General features: G+C 44.7%; 1 protein-coding gene across 1 annotated transcript in view; it reads left to right on the top strand.

Moving 5' to 3' along the window:
- Positions 1–402: 402 nt before the first annotated feature.
- Positions 403–24,494, top strand: part of PPP1R14C (protein phosphatase 1 regulatory inhibitor subunit 14C) — a 144,289-nt gene continuing 120,197 nt past the window's right edge. The window contains exon 1 of the mRNA XM_073627786.1: positions 403–871. Within this exon, the coding sequence (XP_073483887.1) occupies positions 629–871 (243 nt within the window). The 5' untranslated portion in view covers positions 403–628. The remainder of the gene's footprint in view (positions 872–24,494) is intronic.

The following is a 24,494-nucleotide window of genomic DNA, read 5'->3' as shown; positions in this document are numbered from 1 at the left end:
ACTCTGTTAGAAAAAGGTGGTATGGAGGTACCCGTTAGAGAAAGGTGGTATGGAGGTACCCCCTTAGAAAAAGATGGTATGGAGGTACCCCGTTAGAGAAAGATGGTATGGAGGTACCTGTTCGAGAAAGGTGGTATGGAGGTACCTGTTAGAGAAAGGTGGTATGGAGGTACCCCGTTAGAGAAAGGTGGTATGGAGGTACCCGTTAGAGAAAGGTGGTATGGAGGTACCCTGTTAGAGAAAGGTGGTATGGAGGTACCCGTTAGAGAAAGGTGGTATGGAGTGACCCCATTATGCACCTGGTAGTACGGTTTGTATGAAGGTCCTTACGCTGATTTTGAATCTTTGGCTCTGGGTGCCCTTTAAGCCTCTGCCCCACCCCTTTCGGGCCTTGAAGGACGTCCCCTCTTCCAGAGCAGCCAACAGGAGCTCGCCGTTCCCCGGCAGGAGGCGGGCAGTGTACAGGTGCTAGGTGAAGAAGAGCCGGGAATCTAGAGGGCGATAAGACGGCGGAGAAGGTGGGGGCGGACCGCACAGAGAGCACATCGTGATGAAGAATTAGAATTGAGCGGCCAGAGTAGACGTGTGACCGAGGCTCGCAGTGTACCGGGGGGGCTCTCTCAGGGAGATGTCTGCACTGAGCGGCACCGAGCCCACAGCCGGGGGAAGGGTCTTCTTCCAGACCCCACTGGCACCCCACCAATCCCGGGACGGCTCCCCGCCGCCGGTGGTTGCTCAGCACAAGCAGCAGCAGCAGAAGAGGCAACAGCAGGGCAAAGTGACTGTGAAATACGACAGGAAGGAGCTGAGGAAGAGGCTGGTGCTGGAGGAATGGATTGTGGAGCAGCTCAGTGAGCTCTATGGATGCCAGGTACAGGATGGGGGGGCATGTATAGGTGGATGCATAAGAATTATATATGGAGGGTGGTATGTATAGGGGGATGCATGGGAATTATATATGGGAGGGGGCATGTATAGGGGGCTGCATAGGAATTATATATGGGGGGGGGCATGTATGAGGGGATTTAAATATAGGGGCTGCATAGGATTTATGTTGGGGTGGTGGGTTACTGGGATTTATATATGGAGGGGAGGTATGTATGAGGGGCTGTATAAGATTTGTATATGGGCGTGAATATATTTACATATAGAGGAGGAGGTATATATGAAGAGGGGGGGGGGGGGGAATGGGATTTATGTATGGGGTTGAATAGGATATGAGGGGGTGAATGGAATGAAGGGGGAGGTATAATATGGGGGGGGGAGGGTGAATGGGATTTATATATGGGGGTTAATGGAATTTATATATGAAGGAGGAGGTATAATATGGGGGGGGGGGGGTGTATGGGATTTATATAATGGGGGGGGGGGGTGAAAGGGATTTATATATGGGGGTTAATGGGATTTATATATGAAGGAGGAGGTATAATATGGGGGGGGGGTGAATGGGATTTATATAATGGGGGGGGTGAAAGGGATTTATATATGGGGGTTAATGGGATTTATATATGAAGGAGGAGGTATAATATGGGGGGGGGTGAATGGGATTTATATATGGGGGTTAATGGGATTTATATATGAAGGGGGAGGTATAATATGGGGGGGGGGGGTAAATGGGATTTATATAATGGGGGGGGTGAAAGGGATTTATATATGGGGGTTAATGGGATTTATATATGAAGGGGGGGGGGGGGGTAAATGGGATTTATATAATGGGGGGGGGGGGTGAAAGGGATTTATATATGGGGGTTAATGGGATTTATATATGAAAGGGGAGGTATAATATGGGGGGGGGGGGGTAAATGGGATTTATATAATGGGGGGGGGTGAAAGGGATTTATATATGGGGGTTAATGGGATTTATATATGAAAGGGGAGGTATGTATGGGGGGGGTGAGGGGACTTATATATGGAGGGGGAGGTATATATGAGGGGGGTTAAGTGGGATTTATATATGGAGGGGGGGGGGGGGTATGGAGAAGAGGGGATCTGCTTTCCTTCCTAGGAGGTGAATGTGTGCTGCAGTACCATGTACCCCAAAGTTCTCTTCCCTATACTGATCCCATATAGAGGTGTCTGGAGAGATGACAGCAGTATTGGGGGGAAGGGGAGCACCATTGGATACACAGTACTTGTTTTGCAGACAGTGTATTGTGTCTGATTTGTCATCCTTTTAAATGCCACCGATCTGTGCTGACGGATGGAATTATGAGCCGACAGTCATGTGACCCCCCCTAATCATATATGCACGGCTGGGGGTAAAGAAGATCTGAACCCAATCAGTAAAGCAGATCTTCAATTCCAAAAAGGAGTTTGCATCTCCCCCCCCCCTACAATCCTAAAGAACAATTTTTCTTTTTTAGCATATTTTTTATTTCCTTGCTCCGACACTCCCCCATTCCATCTCTGTTCTCACCTAGGCAAGAATGACCCAGGAGGGAGCAGACCTGGTGGCACATCAGAATCCAGAATAAACAGCCGGCTCTTGATGAGGTCAGAAAGGAAGTCGGCAGCATGGGACCCGGTGTGCAGCAGTGGATCTTAGCAGGACATTGTTGTTTTTACTGGCTGGGCAAGTATGTTATTTGAACATAATCCAGCAAAATAGGTAGGGGGGGGGGGGGGGTGTAACAGAAAAATTAACCCTGAGTGGGTAAAGCTTCTCTTTACCATTTCTTTTGAATCCCCTCTTACCTTGTCCACTGGGTTGTCCTCAAACGCATACTTGCACTACCTGTGTTTCTAGTGCTGCACGCCAGGTTCTGTGCCGTCATCTTTCTTTTAAGTTTTTGGTAACTGGTTCCCCCTTCCAGGCTCTTGCAGTTGGCTCCGATGATGTGTAGACTCCCCGAAGCTTCCTGGGTCATGTGATCCTAGGAGGCTGTGAGAACTACGGTCTAGAATAGATCATTCTCACCAGGAAAGTGTCGGTTTGTGTTGAAAAAAAATTCAAAATGATGTATATACAGTGGGGACGGAAAGTATTCAGACCCCCTTAAATTTTTCACTCTTTGTTACTTTCCGTCCCCACTGTATATCTTAGGCTCTCAAAAAAGGAGGGGGGAGTAGTAATATAATAGAGTAGAAATTAAACAAAGAGGGTGATGGTCCACTTTAAAAGATAAGCGCATGCTCAAAGAAAGCACACTACTCTTGTTTGCACCTCCATCTCTGGATGGGAGACAGGCCCTGTAGACTTCCATGGGGCTCTACTGCACAGGCGTTGCCAGGACATGGAGGACTCGCAGCGTGGGATGTAAAAATTCCCTGGAGGCTGCAGCCGTCAGATCAAGGTAAGTATACATATTTGGAGGGGGAGGGTGAAATAATTTAGCTCACCTTAAGGCTCAGGTTCACAATGATGCGATGCAGGAAACGCTTCATGCAATCTGCTGTGGGTATGAATTAAAAGTTAACGACACTCCAAAAGCAGGTTGCAGAACACAATACATTTGCTAGAATAGGATGGCATGGGTATGAACACCCATGCGATCTGATTCCAGCGCGGCAAAAAAAAAGATGCCATACAAAATGATGGGCTCAAATTTCTCCACAGAATTGTATGTGATTTGCACAGGAACATATGCAATGTGCCATATCGCATCTTTGTGAACCCAGGTTGAAAAAGCAAACAGGATAAGTGCACTTTCTCTGAATGTGCACTTGTTCATTAATTCTCCTTTCAATACTTTTATAGGGTGCCATTTAGCCTTCATAAAACTAGTCCTTCCTCAGGCTTTTCTTGTTATAGGGTTGACAACACTCTGTACCTTTTTCCTAATTGTGATCCTCTGATGGTGACTACAAGTGGCTGTTTCAAAATACATCACACAGGCATTGCAGAGGGCATGCATGTAGAGGCTGGAGGAGATCAGCAGCACTGAAATTCGACAAAGAACTACATTGATTCACAGTGTTGTAGCAAACTTTCCCCTCCTTTCACACAATTAGGCCCCTTTCACAATACCACAACTCGAAAGTCACGTGATTTTTGCCACGATTTCAGGGAATGTCTGTAAAGACTTGAGGTCTATGCAACCTCAACTCGCATCAAAGTCGGATCAAAGTAGTAAAGGGACTTCTTTGAAGTTGGTGCGACTTGAAGTCACGCAGATACGAATGGTTATCATTGTGAATCATGGGGTACGACTTGTCATGTGACTCTGATGTCCAAAGTCACAGGAAAAGTCGCACAAGCTATTTATTTATCAAATACATTTTTTGTGACTTAGCCAGCATTTCTGCCTTTCTCGCCTTAACAAAAATGACTTAGCCCCCCAGCTGCCCACAGCCTATCGGAATATTCACATCACGCATCTCAGGAGGCTTCGGGGGAATCTACAGAAGCTGCACATGTGCCATAGTACATCATCAAGGGGGCAGCTGTCGGTTCATGGTTTCTTGCAGCCAGACCCCTGATTACCTACCACAATCATCAGAGGGCAGCTGTCTGTTCACGGTTTCTTGCAGACAGACTCCTGGTTACCTGCCACAATCATCAGGGGGGCAGCTGTCAATCTTCATGGTTCCTGCAGCCAGACCCCTGATTACCTGCCACAATCACCAGGGGGGTGGCTGTTTTCTTTATGGTTCCTGCAGCAAGACCCCTGATTTCCTGGCACAATCACCGGGGGGGGGCAGCTGTCTGTTCATGGTTCCTGCAGCCGGACCCCTGATTACCTACCACAATCATCAGGGGGCAGCTGTCTGTTCATGGTTCCTGCAGCAAGACCCCTGATTTCCTGCCACAATCATCAGGGGGACAGCTGTCTGTTCATGGTTCCTGCAGCCAGACCCCTGATTACCTGCCACAATCATTAGGGGGGAAGCTGTCACTTCATGGTTCCTGCAGCCAGACCCCTGATTTCCTGGCACAATCATCGGGGGGGGGGGGGGGGGGGGCAGCTGTCTGTTCATGGTTCCTGCAGCCAGACCCCTGATTACCTACCACAATCATCAGGGGGCAGCTGTCTGTTCATGGTTCCTGCAGCAAGACCCCTGATTTCCTGCCACAATCATCAGGGGGACAGCTGTCTGTTCATGGTTCCTGCAGCCAGACCCCTGATTACCTGCCACAATCATTAGGGGGGAAGCTGTCAGTTCATGGTTCCTGCAGCCAGACCCCTGATTACCTGCCACAATCATCTGGGGGACAGCTGTCTGTTCATGGTTCCTGCAGCCAGACCCCTGATTACCTGCCACAATCATTAGGGGGGGAAGCTGTCAGTTCATGGTTCCTGCAGCCAGACCCCTGATTACCTGCCACAATCATCTGGGGGACAGCTGTCTGTTCATGGTTCCTGCAGCCAGACCCCTGATTACCTGCCACAATCATTAGGGGGGGAAGCTGTCAGTTCATGGTTCCTGCAGCCAGACCCCTGATTACCTGCCACAATCATCTGGGGGACAGCTGTCTGTTCATGGTTCCTGCAGCCAGACCCTTGATTACCTGCCACAATCATTAGAGTGGAAGCTGTCAGTTCATGGTTCCTGCAGCCAGACCCCTGATTACCTGCCACAATCATCTGGGGGACAGCTGTCTGTTCATGGTTCCTGCAGCCAGACCCCTGATTACCTGCCACAATCATTAGAGTGGAAGCTGTCAGTTCATGGTTCCTGCAGCCAGACCCCTGATTACCTGCCACAATCATCGGGGGGTAGCTGTCAGTTCATGGTTCCTGCAGCCGGACCCCGGATTACCTGCCACAATCATCTGGGGGACAGCTGTCAGTTCATGGTTCCTGCAGCCGGACCCCTGATTACCTGCCACAATCATCGGGGGGGCAGCTGTCAGTTCATGGTTCCTGCAGCCAGACCCCTGATTACCTGCCACAATCATCGGGGGGGCAGCTGTCAGTTCATGGTTCCTGCAGCCAGACCCCTGATTACCTGCCACAATCATCGGGGGGGCAGCTGTCAGTTCATGGTTCCTGCAGCCGGACCCCTGATTACCTGCCACAATCATCGGGGGGGCAGCTGTCAGTTCATGGTTCCTGCAGCCGGACCCCTGATTACCTGCCACAATCATCGGGGGGGCAGCTGTCAGTTCATGGTTCCTGCAGCCGGACCCCTGATTACCTGCCACAATCATCAGGGGGCTGGCTGCAAGAACCTGGAAGAGACAGCCGGCTCCAGGTGATGTAAGCAAAGATGGTGGTGCGGGACCCGGTGTGCTGCAGCAGATTACAGCAGGGCAACGATTGATTCGCTAGACATGTAAATTGTGTTTTATGGAGAAGTGGGGTTATATTCCTTTTTAAGGTTGACTTTAGTTACATACAGAGGGAGAGAGACTAACATTTTCTAATACAAGTAGTCTGCTGTCATTTGTGTTTATTCCTGGACTTGGTGATACATGTAAAGCATTGCCTGTGGGTCACCTTCATTTAATGCCATAAGTAGTACGTACTGTCTGGCTAAGGCTATTGTGTCTGGCTCTGGCACTTCTGCATTAGATCAGATTTAGAAAGCGTTGACTGTATTTCATTTGTGCAGATGACTTCACGTTATTTATAAATCCTCCAACGGTACTAAAAGCTAGTGGATGTTGATCTGGGATATGTAAATAGGGCTTGGGAAATGTTATTTAAATACATGTTGTCTCCCTGTCCACCAATACTTACATTTTGGAGCCACCTATGATTCTGTGCTTTTTGATAGAAATGTGTGATGCACTGGGTGGTCTTATTTCTAAATGTCTGTTCTTTGTACTGTTTCTGCATTCTCATTGCTGTGTAATAAACCACTGATGTCATTGCTATGAAAACTGCAGGATGATGTATATGATACAGGCAAACAGACCTCCTTGCTTTACAAAAAAGCGGCATCTTTTTCTTATCTCTTTGTGGAGACTGTAGCAGAAAAGAATGAAATATATAGGCATCCTACACACAGTGTACAGTATATCTGGGGATACTTATGACACTAAAGAACACAAGCTGCATTTATGTTTTCATTGATACTGCTTTAGTCATTGCTTTCCTCCTGGTGATTATCTGATGCCAGGCGCTTCCTGTTTGTTTCATGTTTTCTAGGAAGAATTGTAGTATGGGGATAAAATAATAGGTTTATTTGTGAAGGTAAATATAACATGCAAAATACATGACTTTTATACCTTAAGTGTTCTGCAAAAATCATATAGTTATGCAGATCTCAGCATGTACCAAGTTTGCGGTGTGCTATTCTTTGCAAGCGTGTGGCTACTTTGATTTACATCTCCAAAAATGCTCTTGTCTATTGTTCCTGTTTTCATGTGGCTGCATCTACTTACCGGGTACCGTAGAGTCACCTTTGCATGCGCACTAAAGGTCCATAAGTGAGATAGCAGCAGGAGCCTACTTTGTTCCCGGTTTCATCAGCATTTGAAGGTCTAGGGGCATGCACTACACTACCCTGAAATTCAGGGAGAGACTAGATTAGTAGCTGGGGCAGGTTGTTGTGGGCTTGTGTTGTGAATGACTGTGCTCATCTCCAGTGCCCTGTTATCCACAACAGCACATGCCAGCTACTACTCTAGTCCTCTCCCCAGAATATAAGGTGGGCTCAGTGGTTTGTCCTCTGGTGTTAGTTGTTAGCCCCATCTCCTCCTGTGTGCGCTGTCACCACCCCCTCACCTCTGTGCATTGTTTGCCACATCCACCTCTCCTTTCTGTGCGCTGTCACTCAGACCTAAGTAATAATTTGCCCCCTTGAAAGCAGCATACACACATGTAAGATAACGACACTGCAACCCAATCATGCAATCAGGGCCGGCAAGAGCTCTCTGTTTCCACTCACCGTGCCTGACTTGCGGCGTCCACCCCTGAGTAAGGTTTTGATAGGCAGAAACGTGTTAGTGTTGGCTTTGTTTGGAACATGTGTACTCGGACGAAATAAAAGTTTTTATCATCCTTACCTGGTTGCCAACTTTATCTACTTGAAAGAAGCATGGTTGAACATCAGTGGTGGTATTGGGGGGGTCACAGTCGCCCATGCTAGCTCAACAATCCTGGATCGAATTAGCAACAGGAGCAAGTTCTCCATATACAGGGGCTTAAAAACTATGGTGATACTTAGACTAAAAAAAAAAAAAAAAAAAAAATGTGTCTTGTAAGCAACGTGGTCGAACATTGGTGGAGTGGGTCACAGTTGTCCACGCTAGCTCAGCAATCCTTGATCGTATCAGAAAAGGAGTAAGTGCTCCATGCACTTGGTCCCCTGTGAGGTTCAACAAGGACTTCAAATGGTGATACTTCTATTTAAAGTGAATCTGTTTTTCCACATAGGGAAAAGCAACAGGTTCACTTTATTGTAGCCCTCCTCAGCAGCTGTGTAGGCCACAAGGCTCCATAGTCATAACTTACAGGTATAATTCCTGTGTTACACCATTGATTAGCCCAGCTCTGTCACATGCTCCACCATATCTGGAAGTCCTGGGTATTTTATTTGGCTCTCAGCTTTGAAAAGAGTAACACAGGAAGGAAGCAAAGACACTAATGCCTTGTTTCCACTGAGTGGATCGGTTCGGGTCGGTACAGTTTGAATGGCCTAGAATGGTCCGGTCTATTCTGGTGAGCGTTTCCACTGCAAGTGGGACCACAAGGGGCCATACAGGGTTTAGAAAAAATGCCTCAGCATAGCACAGCAGAGGGTTTTCTGTCAGCCAATCAGTGGAATGTATCGTAGCTCCGCCCTAACCGAACCGTTCCATTTTCTATGGCCCCACATCTGAAGCAGGACCCTGAATGGAACGGTTCGGTTGTATGGGCCGCTTTCATAGTGGAAACACCCAAAATAGCATACCGTACCGTACTGAACTGAACCGATCCGCTCAGTGGAAACAAGGCATAAGTGTATACCACTGGAAGTGAGGGATTAAATCAGATCTGTTGTTTTGAATGGGCAAGGTATAGGTTTACTTTGGTAGAGTTGCATGTGTGTGTTAACTTAAACTAAAAGCAGCAAATATTTACTTTTAGTTATCTTTAAGGCTCCATGCACACTGGACATTTTTTTGACGTTTTTACAGCAGCTGTTTTTGGCTGTAGACGTTTTTTCTACAGTAATTAAACTCTCTATCATGTTATTCTATGTGTCCATGAACACATAAAGACTGTTATCAGCAGTTTTGGGTAGTGGCATTTTTGAGCAGTAAAAAAAACCCTTAAACTATTGGGTTCTGAGAGAAGTTTTTCAGCTGTAAAAACGCTCTAATGCTGATAAACGTCGCTTACCAGCTTTAAAAAAAAAAAAAAAATTCTTAAAAGAAAAACGGTAACGTGGAAAACCCACTAATAAACACTAAAAAACGCTATTACAAAAACGTTAAAAAAAAGTTGAAAGAAGTTGAAAAACTCACTGCAAAGCTACTGGCATTTTTATAACGTTATTTTAACATCCAGTGTGCATGAGGCCTTAGAATAGGTTGCTCTGGTATGGCTTCTGCTTATAGGCAGAGGTGTGCATGTGAAGAGATAAAGCCTGACAATTGCTGCAGCCTTCAGCTCTAACATACACTATATTGTCAAAAGTTTTGAGACGCCTGCCTTTACACGCATGTTAACTTTAATGGCACCTCAGTCTTCGTCCGTAGGGTTCAATATTCAGTTGGCCCACCCTTTTGCAGCTATAACAGCTTCAGCTCTTCTGGGAAGGCTGTCCACAAGGTTTAGGAGTGTGTCTATGGGAATGTTTGACCATTCTTCCAGAAGCGCATTTTGTGAGGTCAGGCAATGATGTTGGATGAGAAGGACTGGCTCTCAGTCTCCGCTTTAATCCCTTCTAAATGTGTTCTATCAGGTTGAGGTCAGGACTCTGTGCAGGCCAGTCAAGTTCCTCCACTCCAAACTCGCTCATCATGTCTTTAATGGACCTTGCTTTGTGCACTGGTGTGCAGTTATGTTGGAACAGGAATGGGCCATCCCCACACTGTACCCACAAAGTTGGGAGCAAGAAATTGTCCAAAATGTCTTGGTATGCTGACACCTTAGGAGCTGGGCTCCTCTATTTTGCTTTTTGTGTGGTTCTGTGTGCCTTGGCCACCTCACAGCATCAACGCATTCAGCTTCGGTTCCTTCCTTTTCCCCCACTCTAGTTATTCTGTTCAGTCCTATTTCCATCCCATTTTTTAACTGGGCCTCTAGGGGAGGTGATTTGTGAGAAACATCTAGTGTGGGCGTGCTCATCTATTCCGGATGCGCACGCATCCACACACTCACTGCTACAGTGAGTGCTGACGTTACAGCGGTTGAAAGTAGCGGGTGGAACGCATACACACCCGCACTTCCGGGCCGCGTCTTCTGCACACGCGCAAGTGACGTCTGGGCCAGCCGGAACTTGCAGGTGGAGCACAAACACACCCGCACTTCCTGGATATCGAAGCGGCGTGCGCTCCACCGGCGAAGGATAGCGGCTGAAGGCGCCACTGCATCTGGTCTGGTATGTTTTACCCCGCTACCCCCACAATATGTGGTAGATGTGGAGGTGGTACAGGTAGATTTTATGCCTGACCACCTCCGTATGTTAGGCCAATTAGCCTCCCCATGCAGTCTTCACTGGTTCATTGGAATTATGACCATCTATTAATCCTATTATTGTTAATCCTATTATTGTTTAGCCATGTATGTGTGGGGTCAATGGCATCAATTACTGTGGTGCTACTATGGCGACTGGGTGCAGCTAGGGAGGGCCCCACCATTAAGGTGGGTGTGATTTCTGTGTAGGTGGGTGTGCCTTGTGTGGGCTGGTGGTGATCAGGATGCACAGGTACACACATATATAGAGGAGACCATACATGTGAGCAGCCATTACCCGCTTAGGCTCTGAGGAAGGGGGTTCTCCCCCGAAACGCGTTAGCCATCGCTATATCCACTTGATGTCCGGTCCTGGTTTGTCGATGTTCAGAACTGCATACCTGTAGCATTGTCAATGCCTGTCATTCATGCTTGTTTGTGAGTATATATTTTGCTGTTTTACACTTTAATAAATTTTACCAGTGGTAATGCACTAGGTCGGTGCGCCCTCCTTTTTTTCTTTTTGCCTTAGGAGTTCCCTTTACTGGAATTAAGGGACCAAGCCTAACCCCTGAAAAAAAACCCCACACCATGATCCCCCCACCCCCTCCATGAAATGATTTGGACCAGTGCACAATGCAAGGTCCATAAAGACATGAATGAGCGAGTTTGGGGTGAAGGAACTTGACTGGCCTGCACAGAGTCCTGACCGCAACCCACTAGAACACCTTTGGGATGAAGAGCAGAGACTGTGAGCCAGGCCTTCTCGTCCAACATCAGTGCCTGACCTCACAAATGCGCTTCTGGAAGAATGGTCAAACATTCCCATAGACACACTCCTAAACCTTGTGGACAGTCTTCTCAGAAGAGTTGAAGCTGTTATAGCTGCAAAGGGTGGGCCAACCCAATATTGAACCCTACAGACTAAGACTGGGATGCCATTAAAGTTCATGTGCAGGACAGTCTTCATTCCCATTTCTGCAGTGAATGCATATAAACCAAAACACTTTAGTAGACCTCTAGTGTGCACCTCAAATCCGCTTGCACTCAGCATAGTGAATTCCATCTGTCATGTGCAAAATGGATTTTGAGGACACGCGTTTTTCTTATGTTTTTTTTTTCAACAATTTCAGCTACCTGAATGAGTGGATCAAGGCAACCTACCACCAACAGTTTATATTAAGGCATAGATAGCCGGTGGCAAGGACCTGCTTGGTGTTCGACTAGCATCCCAGAGTGCACATCCGCGTGGGCTTGATACATGGATCAATACACAGACAGATTGCATTCTGATGCGTGCATTGGATGCACATGGATTTGCGCTCTGGGATATTCATTGAGGTCCATGCAGGTCCTTGCAGCTGGCTGCCTGTCATTGATTTCAACAGGCTGCCTGCACACCCCGGCACAAAACACTTGTGCATCTCGGGCGGCTGAAGACAGCCCTTTGCATGGACATACAGATTGCTATACTCATGTGAATGAGGCCTAAAACCATGCATCTGTTTCGGTCATCATTGGCAATAAAAAGTCGGTTGTCAATAGTTGAAATTTTCACAAAATTGCCTAGTAGATGACACTGCCAGGGCAGATCTGAGTGATGTAACAGGGATAGGAGATGCTTCCCATAAAATACACATCTGTCATTGTGCTCCTAGAAGTACAGCAGGAAATATCTGTCTTACATAGTTTTTCTAATGCCACGTACGTACAGTCTGACTTTTCGGCTACAAAAGTCCGACAGCCCGTCCGACAGCCTTTCGGCGGACTTGCGGCAGACTTTCTAACGAACGGACTTGCCTACATACGATCACACAAAAGTCTGACGGATTCGTAAGTGACACCGGACTAAAATAAGAAAGTTGATAGCCAGTAGCCAATAGCTGCCCTAGCGTGGGTTTTTGTCCGTCAGACTAGTATACAGACGAGCGGATTTCTGGGTCCGGCGGAGTTACGACGTAAAGATTTGAAGCATGTTCCAAAGTCCCTCAGATTTGTGACTGGAAAAGTCCGCTGAAAGTCCGGGAAAGCCCACACATGATCGGATTGTCCACCGGATTGTGTCCGTCGGACTTTTGTAGCCAAAAAGTCCGACCGTGTGTATGCCCCATAAGATGACCTTTTATTGCATTGCTGTGCATTGTGTGATATCTGTTCATATGCTGCTCTAGGTGATTCTTTTGGCCAGTTCACTAGGCTCCATGACCGATATGCCTGAGGTCCCTTTTATCTATAGAACTTTGTTGGCAAGGGGTGTTTTTTTTTTTTTTTTTTTTTTTTTTAAAGAGGTAGGTCAGCAGATTCCTCAACCCACGCTATTGACTTGGGGTTGGCATGCAGATTGTGATAATACATGTACACAGCCAAAATCACAGAGTAAAAGAAAAGGTCCGCGGCTCAACAGCGTGCTTGTATCAGCCAGCCTGACATGTTTCATCCTATGTGGATATCATCAGAGGCGTCATTACATCAGTGCATTACATGTTTTCAGACATTACAAGGGTACCAATATGACTAGTTGCTGATGTGTAACTTGTATTTATTTTTGTATAAGAGAGCATCCAGCTTTTTGCATGAAAGTAAGTGTTGTACTTCCATACCCAGATGATCACAACAGGCAGCTGTTGTCATACAACACTTCATTCATATCAGTACCACTACCCGCCTAATCTGGAACATCTCCTAGCTGTGTTCTATCTGCAGTCTCCTGATGTCATACAAAATGTGGAGGCATTTCTTTACTGTGTCAGACAGAGTTGTGCTGATGCAGAGTTCAAAATATTGCTCAGCTACTCACCTCAGGAGAAAGTTAAAATTCAACTAGAGGCCAAACTTTTTTTTTTTTTTGGGTGGGGGTGGTGGATAGGGGAGAGAGGGATTAGAACACCTGCTGACTGTGCCCTCCGATAACGTAGTAGTGAAATAAAATCTCAATTTTGGATTATCACCTTAATAGGAATAGATGGGAAATCTTCCAATGGAGTCACTAGTTCTGCCTTTAGTTGTACTTTCACATATGAGCCAAGACATTACGTTTCATCGCATGAGGATTAAAGTGTTCCTGCTGTCAAATAAGATCAAGACTCCTTGGGGGATTCTTATTTTGCTGCCTGTCCACCAACATGCAGGAAAAACGTCAATACTGTGATGGTGGTTCAGTTGATACACATGGGCGTCAAATCACTTGTCAAACAGTTTCCGTTACTGGAAAGCTCTTGGTGCCTTGTTTACTTTGTGCTTCACCAGGTTGGAAACAAACTCTTTTTTTTGTGCCATGAAATCATTGATTCTTTGACTTTGGTTGTCCTCAGGGGAGTGCACCAGATGAAAAGCTGGCTCAGGAGACCAGATAAGTGCTGGGTGAACTGTCTATGTCCCTTTATAGTATGGTGAGTGTTAGCACAAAGACCTGTGTCCTGCAGAACGTGGCACCTTTTAAATGCAAAGTCTTGTTGAACAAATCAAATGATTAAAGCTTGTCCTGACCATCAAGAAAAGTCTTCAGTGTGGCCAAACATGAATGTTTATACCTGGGGAGGAGGGAATGCAGTATCAATAGGAAAATGAGCCATTAATACCAGTGTGCATGGTATGCTTTTATATGTAATGTATGTGTGCAGTGAAAAGGTGGTAGAATGCATTGTTAACTTTTTATTTATTTTTTTACTTAATTGAAATGTCACACTACACCACATTGCAACATGCTATGCTGAAGCATGCCCATGTTTTGTTTTTTTAAGAACACATCAATGCAGCATATTGGTGTAAACTGAAGAAATAAAATATATGGCAAATTGCCTTGTCTGTGTTGGGCAGCCCAATGCATATGATGTGAATAGGCCCTAAGGCTTCCAAACCTGTTTATCTTCCTCATACCCAAGCCAGATGTGGCTGCGAGTGTCCCTAGACATTTAGAGGTTGATTTCCTGAAACTGGAGAGTGAAAATTCTAGTGTAGCATGGTAGCTAATCAGCCAGTAACTTCAGCTCGTTCAATTAAGCTTTCACAATAAAACCTGCACCTGATTTTGCACTCTCCAGTTTTAGTAAATCGAACCCTTGGGTTTCTTTCAGACGGGCAGACTCAGCCAGCGGATCCGCCTGCTCAGCAGGGAATCTGTCCAGATCCCCTCTGAGCAGGTGGATAGTAAGTTCGTGTCCACTCCACTTATGCAGAGCGCACACGGACACAGCCCGCTTTCCTCTATGGATGGTCGCATGGAAATAGACTGTCTGTCCGTTTTTTAAATCTAACTGTCATCTGATCCATCCATCTGTTTTTAGCCGATAGGACCGGATTGGATGTTGGCAGGTGTCAACAGACACATGTTCATTGTCATCCGCGGCTCCATAGAGTGCAATGGATGGTCCGATCGGGCCGCCCAAAAATTTGACAGGCACAACTGATCGGTCTAACCGTGTGAAAAGGGTCTTACCGTCAATAAGATTTCCATCTCCATGGTGTAAAATCCTACTGTCTTTGGGTTAGGGAAAGCATTTGACACCCCAATTGTTTCCTCACAATGCAATGCTTGGGGCATTCTATTCACTCTGGCATTGCCGGTGGCTTTGCAGGGGCATCAGCTGGGTATCTGAATGGTGAGGGAGTGGCTGTAATGATAGTTGTGGTGTGTGTGTGTGTGTGTGTGTGTGTGTGTGTTTTTTTTTTTTTTTTCCCTTTACTTGGAAAATCCTGTTTGAAATCTGCTTGTTTTATTCTGGGCTTAACAATATTGTATTTGTCAAATAATGTTTGACACATTAACCTCCATGTAGCTGAATAGTTGAGACATGACTAAGAATGCTTTTTTAGGACTATAGAAAGAAAATTAGTTACTATGTGCATTCATGGGTGTGTTTTCCCGAAGGCAAGAAGCATGTTTTGTACTTGCCTGATTTGCGTACATTATTTTTAATTCCTTGCAATTTAAACTTCATTGTGCTGGTAAAATGTTCATATCCTTCTATTTTGCTTGCGTACAGACACCAGTGGGTTGGCTTATCGGGTACCTTTTTTGTGTCCGATGGTATAGCGACAAGATTTACCTAGGTTGCCCAGATCAGTCTGCCAAATCTGAGCACCAAACACATCAATCCACTATTGCAAATTTTATTTCGAATAGGCTCTGCTGTTATACATTATTTTAAAGCAGAACTTCACTCTTTCAATAAACATTGACTATTTTTATTCCTTATGCTGCTAGCATTAGTAAATCGATAGGAAAGCATATCATATTTAGTTTTAAACCTTCTTCCTTTTTTTTTTTTTTTTTTTTTTTTTTTTTTTTTTTTTACATTTCTTTAGTTACTTCCTGGTTTCCAGGCCTAGGCAAATGATGTCATGCATGCCAGGAGTCTTCATAAGGGGAGGAGGGGGTTTTCTCATCTAAACACATCCTCCTGCTTGCATGCCTTAGCTAAGGGCAGATGGGTTCCAGTAATTAAATGCTACATGAATCATCTGTCCTTACTCAAGATGGCCACAGCCAGAAATGGTGTTTTTGAAAGTGATTTCTCTAATAAAGCAGAGAAACAGGGGTGTCCAAACTTTCTAAACAAAGGGCGAGTTAACTCTCCTTCAGACTCTAGGAGGCCGGACTGTAGCCTTTGGGAGTAGAAAATGTCCTGATGCCAGTCGGAGTAAACAGTGCCATCGTTGGTGTCAGTGGGAGGAATAGTGCCCCATTGTTGGTGTCATTGGAAGGGATAGAGGAATAGTTTACTATTATTGTTGTCATTGCGAGGAATATTGCCCGGTCGTTGGTGTCAGTGGGAGGAATAGTGTACTATTGTTGTTGTCATTGAGAGGAATAGTGCCCCATTGTTGTCATTGAGAGGAATCGTGCCCCGTTGTTGGTGTCAGTGGGAGGAATAGTGCCCCAAAGGCCAGATAAAGACAAGCAAAGGGCACCATCCAGCCCCTGGGCTGCGGTTTAGTGACCACTACATGCAGACATGGAGGGATGGGTGAGTTTGCTTTGAGTATTATAAATTAATTAAGTGACATTTTTGGTTTGTGGTGCTCAGATGCAGTGTAGTTAACTAGACCATCAATGTGCCTCACCAGCTGAGTAAGCCAAAGAGAAATTGCGGTCTTCCACTTTAAACAAATCATTTTCTTAGTATAAAATAGTACCAAACCAAACAATGGCTTAAAGAGGAGTTCCCATTTAAAAAAAAAAAAATTAAAAGTCAGCAGCTACAAATACTGCAGCTGCTGACTTATAATAATCGGATATTTACCTGTCCCACGGTCCACCGATGCGGGGGATAGAAGCCATGCTCGTCCCCCCCCCCCGTTCGGCGGTGCCGGCATTGCAACTGCGGGCCCCCGGGCTGTGGCTTTATAGCCGGGCACCCACTGCGCATGCGTGAGCGGCGCCGTGATTGGCCGCTCAGTCATCTGGGACCTGTAATGTGTCTTAGATGATTGACTAGAGGGAGGGAGCAGAGCTGAGCCCTTCCTGCGCCGAGGGGAAGTGATGTCACCAGCCCAGGCACTGAAAGAGGCAGACTACAAGGAACCCCTGCAACAGTCATTTAGAGGTGAGTAAAAAACAAAAAAATTTTCAAATTTTTTTTTTTTTTTTTTTTTGGCACATTCATGCATTTTTAAACATTTTTTTTTTTTTTTTTTTTGGGTGGAACACCACTTTAAGGCCCTTTAGAAGATTCAGAGGCATCTAGCAGACCATCTTTTGGGGTTTTGGGCCTCCTGTAGCCTAGACCAGCCTCCATGAAATTTAAAGACCTTAGTCCAGAGTAGAGATGTAAGTACATGTCCGCACGTGATGTAGAGCATTTGGGGCATGCAGCATCAACTAACAAACACATTTTTTTGTAATCTCTCTAGAGTATAAAGTAACTCATGTAGAAATTTAAAGTGAATAAGTCATCAGTGGTGCTTATAAATTCTTGAAACCAAACCAGTCCAGGTTCTTCTCATAGGTCATCATTCAGCAATGGGATTAGATGTAACCTCTAGATTGTAGGTAAATAAATATTTGAGTTCCATAACTCCATAAAATACTTCAGCTGTAACCTGAAAGAACTTTGCAGCGTCGCTCCAAGCAGGAGTGTGTCCTCTTTACCCCCCGGTCCTCAGATGTAGAGGCACTGGCGTTAAATTAATGTCACCCAACCACAGTAATAATGAGCATATGCAACACTGCTCTCCTGCCTGACATGTGTGGATTGTATTATGCAGCCCAACCGGTGTTTCTACACTGACCGCACCGATTGACGCATTTCGCCCTGGCCACCGGTGCTTAGTCACAGAGGTGGGAGCCGAGATCAGGGCAACTCCAACTGTAACTTAGATATATTCTAAACACCAAATGTAGACAGCACCGCGTGCTTATATTTAATTTCTATTACAGAGAGTGTAGCCTGATCATAGTCTTTCTTCTGTAGTAGAAGTATTTATACGTGTTGGGAGACTGGGCCTGATGCTAGGGTGGCGCAATGTTTCCACTGGAGTCCAAAAGGAATAAATAATGTTTCTAAAAAAGAATGTATTTCAGGTGGAAAGGTCTTGTAAGAAATGGGGGGGAAAAAAACGCATCCAAAATCAGCTTGGCACTCATATCCTTTGTATTATTGATGGAAGGACAGTCTTATGTGGGATATAGAATCCTCTTCCCATTGTTCATTTCACATATCTTCCATTCTGTTACCTTCCACAGCTCATTCATATAAAGCTATGATAGTTATTGTATATTGCCTTTTTTTTTTTTTTTTTTTTTTTTCTTACTCTGCAACACTTACCAAGGTCGCTGTGAGTAGTTTATGCTTCCTAGCCTGCCAAGCATTTGTCCAGCAGAATGAGGTTTAATTAGTTAATACAAGTTGAAGGCTGATCTTAAGTGGCCTGAAATATGACCTCCTTGTGGGAGACATCTGGCAAGGGGAGCAGTTTTGGTGATGGTTCGATTGTTCTTTATTCTTTTCTTCTGTCATGAAGAATAACACTTACAGACAGAGAAATAATCCCCTATGATGGTGATGTTTTTAGACAATTTATTCTGTAACTTTACATTATGGGAATCCATTTTCATGTCTGCTTTTCAATACTTTATGAAGACTGTAAATGCTGAACAGTCATTACTGGGACGCAGATGGGGGGGGGGGGGGATAAATTGAAGCAAATTTGGGTGTGGGGCATGCTGGAGGGGCAGTGTTCATATCAATAGGAATGGACTAAAATTCTGTCTGCCTGCACAGCTGACTTCCCTTTGAAATCTATAGGCACATTTACCTAGGGGAGTATTGGCAGCCAAGTGTGGAAAGCACATTGTAAGCAGTTTGTTGCTGTTCTGTTTGACCAGAATTGAAATAAGAAGGATGCCAATCAGGCAGATCCTCCACACATTAGGTCTTCTTGTGAACAGGTATCTGCCAGATATCCACTCCTAGGAACACTATATACAACATTTTTGTGTTATCAGTGTGGTGCTTGTTTTAGTACATTGTACTTCTTTTTTTTTTTTATTTTCCCAAGCCTATTGGAAGTGCCACTTATGCCGCGTACACACGGGCGGACTTTTTGACTGGACTGGTTCGACAAACTTTCCAGTGGACTTTTGACGGACTTCCAACAGACTTTCTAACGACCGGACTTGCCTACACACGATCACACCAAAGTCCGACGGATTTGTACGTGACGACGTACACTGGACTAAATAAGGAAGTTGATAGCCAGTAGCCAATAGCTGCTCTAGCGTCGGTTTTTGTCCGTCGGACTAGCATACATACGAGCAGATTTCTGGGTCCGGCGGAGTTCCGACGTAAAGATTTGAAGCATGTTCCAAATCTAAAGTCTGTCAGATTTGCGACTGGAAAAGTCTGCTGAAGGTCTGGTGAAGCCCACACACGATCAGATTGTCCACCGGATTTGGTCTGTCGGCGTCTGTCAGACCAGTATGGTCGAAAAGTCTGACTGTATGTATGCCCCATTAGTTACTTTATTCATGTCACTGGACACCATCATGGTGCATTGCGCTTCTGTGCTGTGACATACAGTGCCATGCATTACAGTACAGAAAAATGCAGACATGCTCCATTTTTCTGCACTGCACATCACGCCAGCATTGTGGTGTGATATTTTGCAGAGATGTTCTACATACATTTGTTTTTTACATTTTATTCTCTCCAAACATTCACATTAAGACACGTGCAGTGACCTGCATTTTTCACACTGGATAAAAAGCAGGTCACCACTAGGGCACATAGAAAGCAATTGTTTTCTATATGCCCAGGTTCTACCACAATGCTGGCGTGTTGTGCAGTGCAGAATTTATCGTGTATGCAATCCCAAAGACAAAAATGTATTCTATTGCAGATTACCAGTCCTTAGGTGTGGTATCTATATTAGCTGCCTTCTTTCACCTGGTGATCCAGCCAGTAACATGCTTTCTGTCCTAGGGTGACAATGGATTATATGGTATCTGTACTGTTTTGTCACCTTAGGACATCTACAAAGGGAGGTATCTATCTAAGGTGGAACACATTTTCAGAGGTGTATGAAAGGTGGCAGTGAGCCGATATATGTTTCTGCTGCACCGTTACGTATCAGCTGCATACAATATTCTTGGATGGTGGTTGCCATGCAGCCCCATCTACTGGTTCACGTGACGTTTGTTTGTACTGCACGCCAAACGCAACAGTGGAAGTATTTTTGCCATGGTCGCATCTGTTTTTACCCCCCCCCCCCCCCAAACACAAGTGATGCCTGTGTGATGCAAATTCAGCCATAGTTCAGTTTGTATGGCTGAACTCACATTGCATTCGCACCAAAATAGTGCAGTACATTTTTTTTTTTTTTTTTTTTTTTTTTTGCTCCGCACTGGAATCGGATCGCATGGGTGTTCAGACCTATGTGCTTTGATTCCACAGTTTGCTCTGCATTCTGCTAACATATTTGGTGGTGCCAATAACTTTCTATTGACACCCGCAGCGGTTCACAGATGTCAGTGTGAACTGCCTGCGATTCAGATGCAATGTGGGAACCCGCACAGGAATTGCACTGGTTCCCACATCACACCAGTGTGAACCGAGACTAAATGCAGTCTATATTGTTGGGGCAGTTACAGCCATAGTTCACATTGTGTATTTATGACAGTAATGATTTTGATAGTATTGTTTATATTTTTGGGTCCTCTAGCACCATTTTTCATTGGACGTGAAATGCTGACACAGGGTGGAAGTTGATTTGGGTCAATTTGAGAATTTAAAAAACTGGGAGAAGGGTGCAATGTTACTTACTAAACCGATTTCTTCCACGTACAATTACGGACTATAAAATTGGAGATTTTAAAATCTTTATTGGTCAACCATAAGACAACAAGTGCAATCAACAAAGATTTGGGAATTCACTATTTTGTAACCCTCAGGCAATGTATTCAGTAGAGGTGCACCGTAATTTCTGCATTCGGCCAAAAGAAGAAGAGGTGCCGATAATGGCACAGAAAAGGGGCGGTCTGCCCCAGGTGCCGTACATTGCAGGGGTTCCATCCTGCCGGCTCAGTCAGAGTCCTTCCCTCCTCCTCTACTTGTCACGCAGAGCTGCGATCACCTGATGTGTCACGGAGCTGAATTGTTCGACAGCCCCTGTAGTAATGTCCCACCTCTTGTGATAGATGGCACAATGATCCAATGTCGGGAGATTGAATCAGTGTGAGGTGTATCATAGGTGGCAGGACTTTGTTACTGTGGCCGCCCGGCCTGGGAAATTTAAATCCAGCTCCATGAAACAGTGGGAGATTGCCGCTCTGATTCAAGTAGCGGTGAGGCTGCATCTGATGGGCAACGGTGAGGCTGCATTGATCTCTTGTATCATGTCTGCAGTCTCTGACCATCTCCTGTACCATGTCTGCTAGATGTGCACCAAATGGAAATTTTGCTAATACTATTTATTAGCAGTGTGTTTAAGTTTAAGTAAGTTATTGCAGACATGATACAAGAGCTGGTTAGAGACCGAGGACATGATACAAGAGCTGGTTAGAGACCGAGGCCATGATACAAGAGCTGGTTAGAGACCGAGGCCATGATACAAGAGATGGTTAGAGACCGAGGCCATGATACAAGAGCTGGTTAGAGACCGAGGCCATGATACAAGAGCTGGTTAGAGACCGAGGCCATGATACAAGAGATGGTTAGAGACCGAGGCCATGATACAAGAGATGGTTAGAGACCGAGGCCATGATACAAGAGATGGTTAGAGACCGAGGCCATGATACAAGAGATGGTTAGAGACCGAGGCCATGATACAAGAGATGGTTAGAGACCGAGGCCATGATACAAGAGATGGTTAGAGACCGAGGCCATGATACAAGAGATGGTTAGAGACCGAGGCCATGATACAAGAGATGGTTAGAGACTGCAGACTGCATTTTTCTTGCACTAAATGTGCCAATAATGTCTAACAAAGTCATATTAATTAAAATTGATGATATTAATTAAAAAGTCGAATATAATACAATTGTATATAAAAAATATATTTTTTAAAAACTGTCATTTTCAGTTTCTGTTTTCGGCTAAGGGCATCCTGCATTTTTGGTTTCGGCACCAAACTTTCCATTCGATGCACCTCTAGTATTCAGTATTCCATACAGTATCTTGTTTTCTTACTGCTCTACTGTTTGAACTTTACGGTAAAAGAATGTATTGTTGGTCAGCCGTGTGTGATTGTAGATGTTAATATGCAAAGATAGTAGTTCCCACAAAGTTTCAGTGAGCATTCTTGTGTACCTTATCTAAAGTTACAGCCAAGGTTTTATCTCTCAGAAAAAAATGCAGATCTTGGAATCCACCCCTTTTTAGCTTTTTGTACATTTTGGAAGCTAATAGTAAATTTTGTACATGCATATAAATACACTGCACTTTATTTAGTGGTGTACCTAATTATGGGATGTTTGCTTATGTGAATATTGTCATTGGACAAAGTTATTTCTGTGTGCCTTAAAGTAGTATTAAACCCAAAACCAAAAATGTTATACAGGTATATTGCAGCTTACCGATCATTAAATGTGGTGGCTGCATTTGTTTTTTTTTTTTTTTTTCTGTTTTCACCTGGTGATCTGGCAAGTAACACAACTCGTGCATTAGAGGGCCCCTACTCTGGATGAAGGAGCACAGGGGTGCAGCAGACAGCAACATTGTCAAGAAAGAAAACAAAGAGCGCACCAGCCTAGTGCATTATCCTTGACAGATTTATTGATTAAAACAAGATAAAATCTACTCACAAAGGTAGAAGAAAAAATCGCATTTGTATATGGCACAGCGGCGATTAGTCCAATGGTAGCAGTTTTCCAGGTCCCAGGAAGGAGGCGTACGGACTACTGCTGGCTAACGCGTTTCAAAGGTTACCCTTCTTCATCAGAGCCTTAGTGGTGTTAGTCTCCTGCTGGTTTTTATACATGTGTCCATCCAAACAAGGCTGGTCAGGTTGGTTCTAAGGTTTCTCCCTTAATTGGTGGGCGGTTCTCTGAGAGGGGTGGGTCTAGGCTATGTTGTTATTATTATAAGGCTATAGTGAAAAACTTTTTACATTTAGTATAATTTTAGTCTGATTTGATCTTAATTGTAGTTTCTAGTTACTAATTCTAGTTCTGGTATTTTAATTTTAATTTTAAATTTAAAATTCTTGATATATAATTAATGTTTAGATCAGCGGCCGTACATATATTCGGGAATGTAAACATCTAACAACAAATAGACTAAAATAGTCCTGCCAATACTGTTACATAAGTGAGCCAAAGCATAACAGATGTTCCTTGTAGCTCCTCTCCCCTCTTATCTATAGATTACAGACATCAGGGGAAACTGACCAGAGGTTAAAAATCCAAAATCGGAGATAGAGTAGCATACCTTATGGTGTGCGTGTCTGATGACAGCTCTTTTACTCGGGCAAAGTATCTCTGTAAGGACCGTACCTGTACCGGCTTCCATTGCTGGCCGGTGACACGTTCCTGTGCACAGTAGAGCCTGGTGGAACGCACGCCGCTCCTCCGCTTCCGGATTGCGGTCCACAGGGCGGAAATGCGGTCGTGACGTCAGGGCGTACGAGATTGACTTGCTATAGTAAACAATAGTCTCCATTTTGTCGTAGGCAAAGATAGAGGCAAAAGTGAGACAGAACCGTCTGAGCTATGGATTAAAGGGGGATAATAGATTGAAATGGAGTTCCTGAAAAAAAAATATTGTCAGTCTGGGGGAGGGAAGTGTTAGGTGGACTTTCAAATTTAGATGCCCTGACAAATTGAAGCCAAACTCCAGCTCACACTTTATAAACAGGTACAGCAACAGTTTGTTTATTCTTTTGCTTTTGGGATAAAGCTTTTACATAAACAAGAAAAATATAATCATTGTAAGCACCCCTGTCAATAGTTTATCTCAAAACTCAGGACAAGCTCTCTGCAAATGTAGCAGTTAAGTTGAAAAAACAGACTTACCGGCTGGATCACCAGATAAAAATAAAGGAAAGAAAGCCTGAAAGAAAATAAATTCAGCCATCACATCCAAGAAATGGTAAGCTGAAATAATTTAAATGTTGATTTTGGATTTAATACTGCTTTAGTCCAGGTTCACACTGACAGCGGGAATGAAATTTTGCAAGTTCAGCTGAACTCGCATGATTTCATTCCCGACTTCGGGGGCAATTTCAGGGACATCTGTGCGGGTTGCTACACAGATGTCTATGTAAATCACACCCAGAAGTCGCCAAAAGTAGTACAGAAAATTCTTTTGGGAATCGGTGCGGTGCCGCAAATGTGCCTTCGCACCGATTCGGACGTGCCATTGCCGCCGATTTGGCATGCGATTTGACATGTCAAATCACATGCCAAATGGCTCCAATGTGAACCTAGGCTTAAAGTGGAAACTCCAGTCAGTTATAATTTTAGGGTCATAGTTGTATGCTCTTCATGTATCTCCTGCAATTTTGTTACAACTTTAGTCATCCTCCATGGGCACACTTGCCCACCCCCTGGAAATATTATTCCTGGGT

The sequence above is a fragment of the Aquarana catesbeiana genome, linkage group LG04, assembly GCF_042186555.1.
Source record: "Aquarana catesbeiana isolate 2022-GZ linkage group LG04, ASM4218655v1, whole genome shotgun sequence".
Classification (NCBI taxonomy): domain Eukaryota; kingdom Metazoa; phylum Chordata; class Amphibia; order Anura; family Ranidae; genus Aquarana; species Aquarana catesbeiana.
Note: the sequence above shows the minus strand (reverse complement) of the source record. Positions and strands in the feature narration are given on the sequence as shown.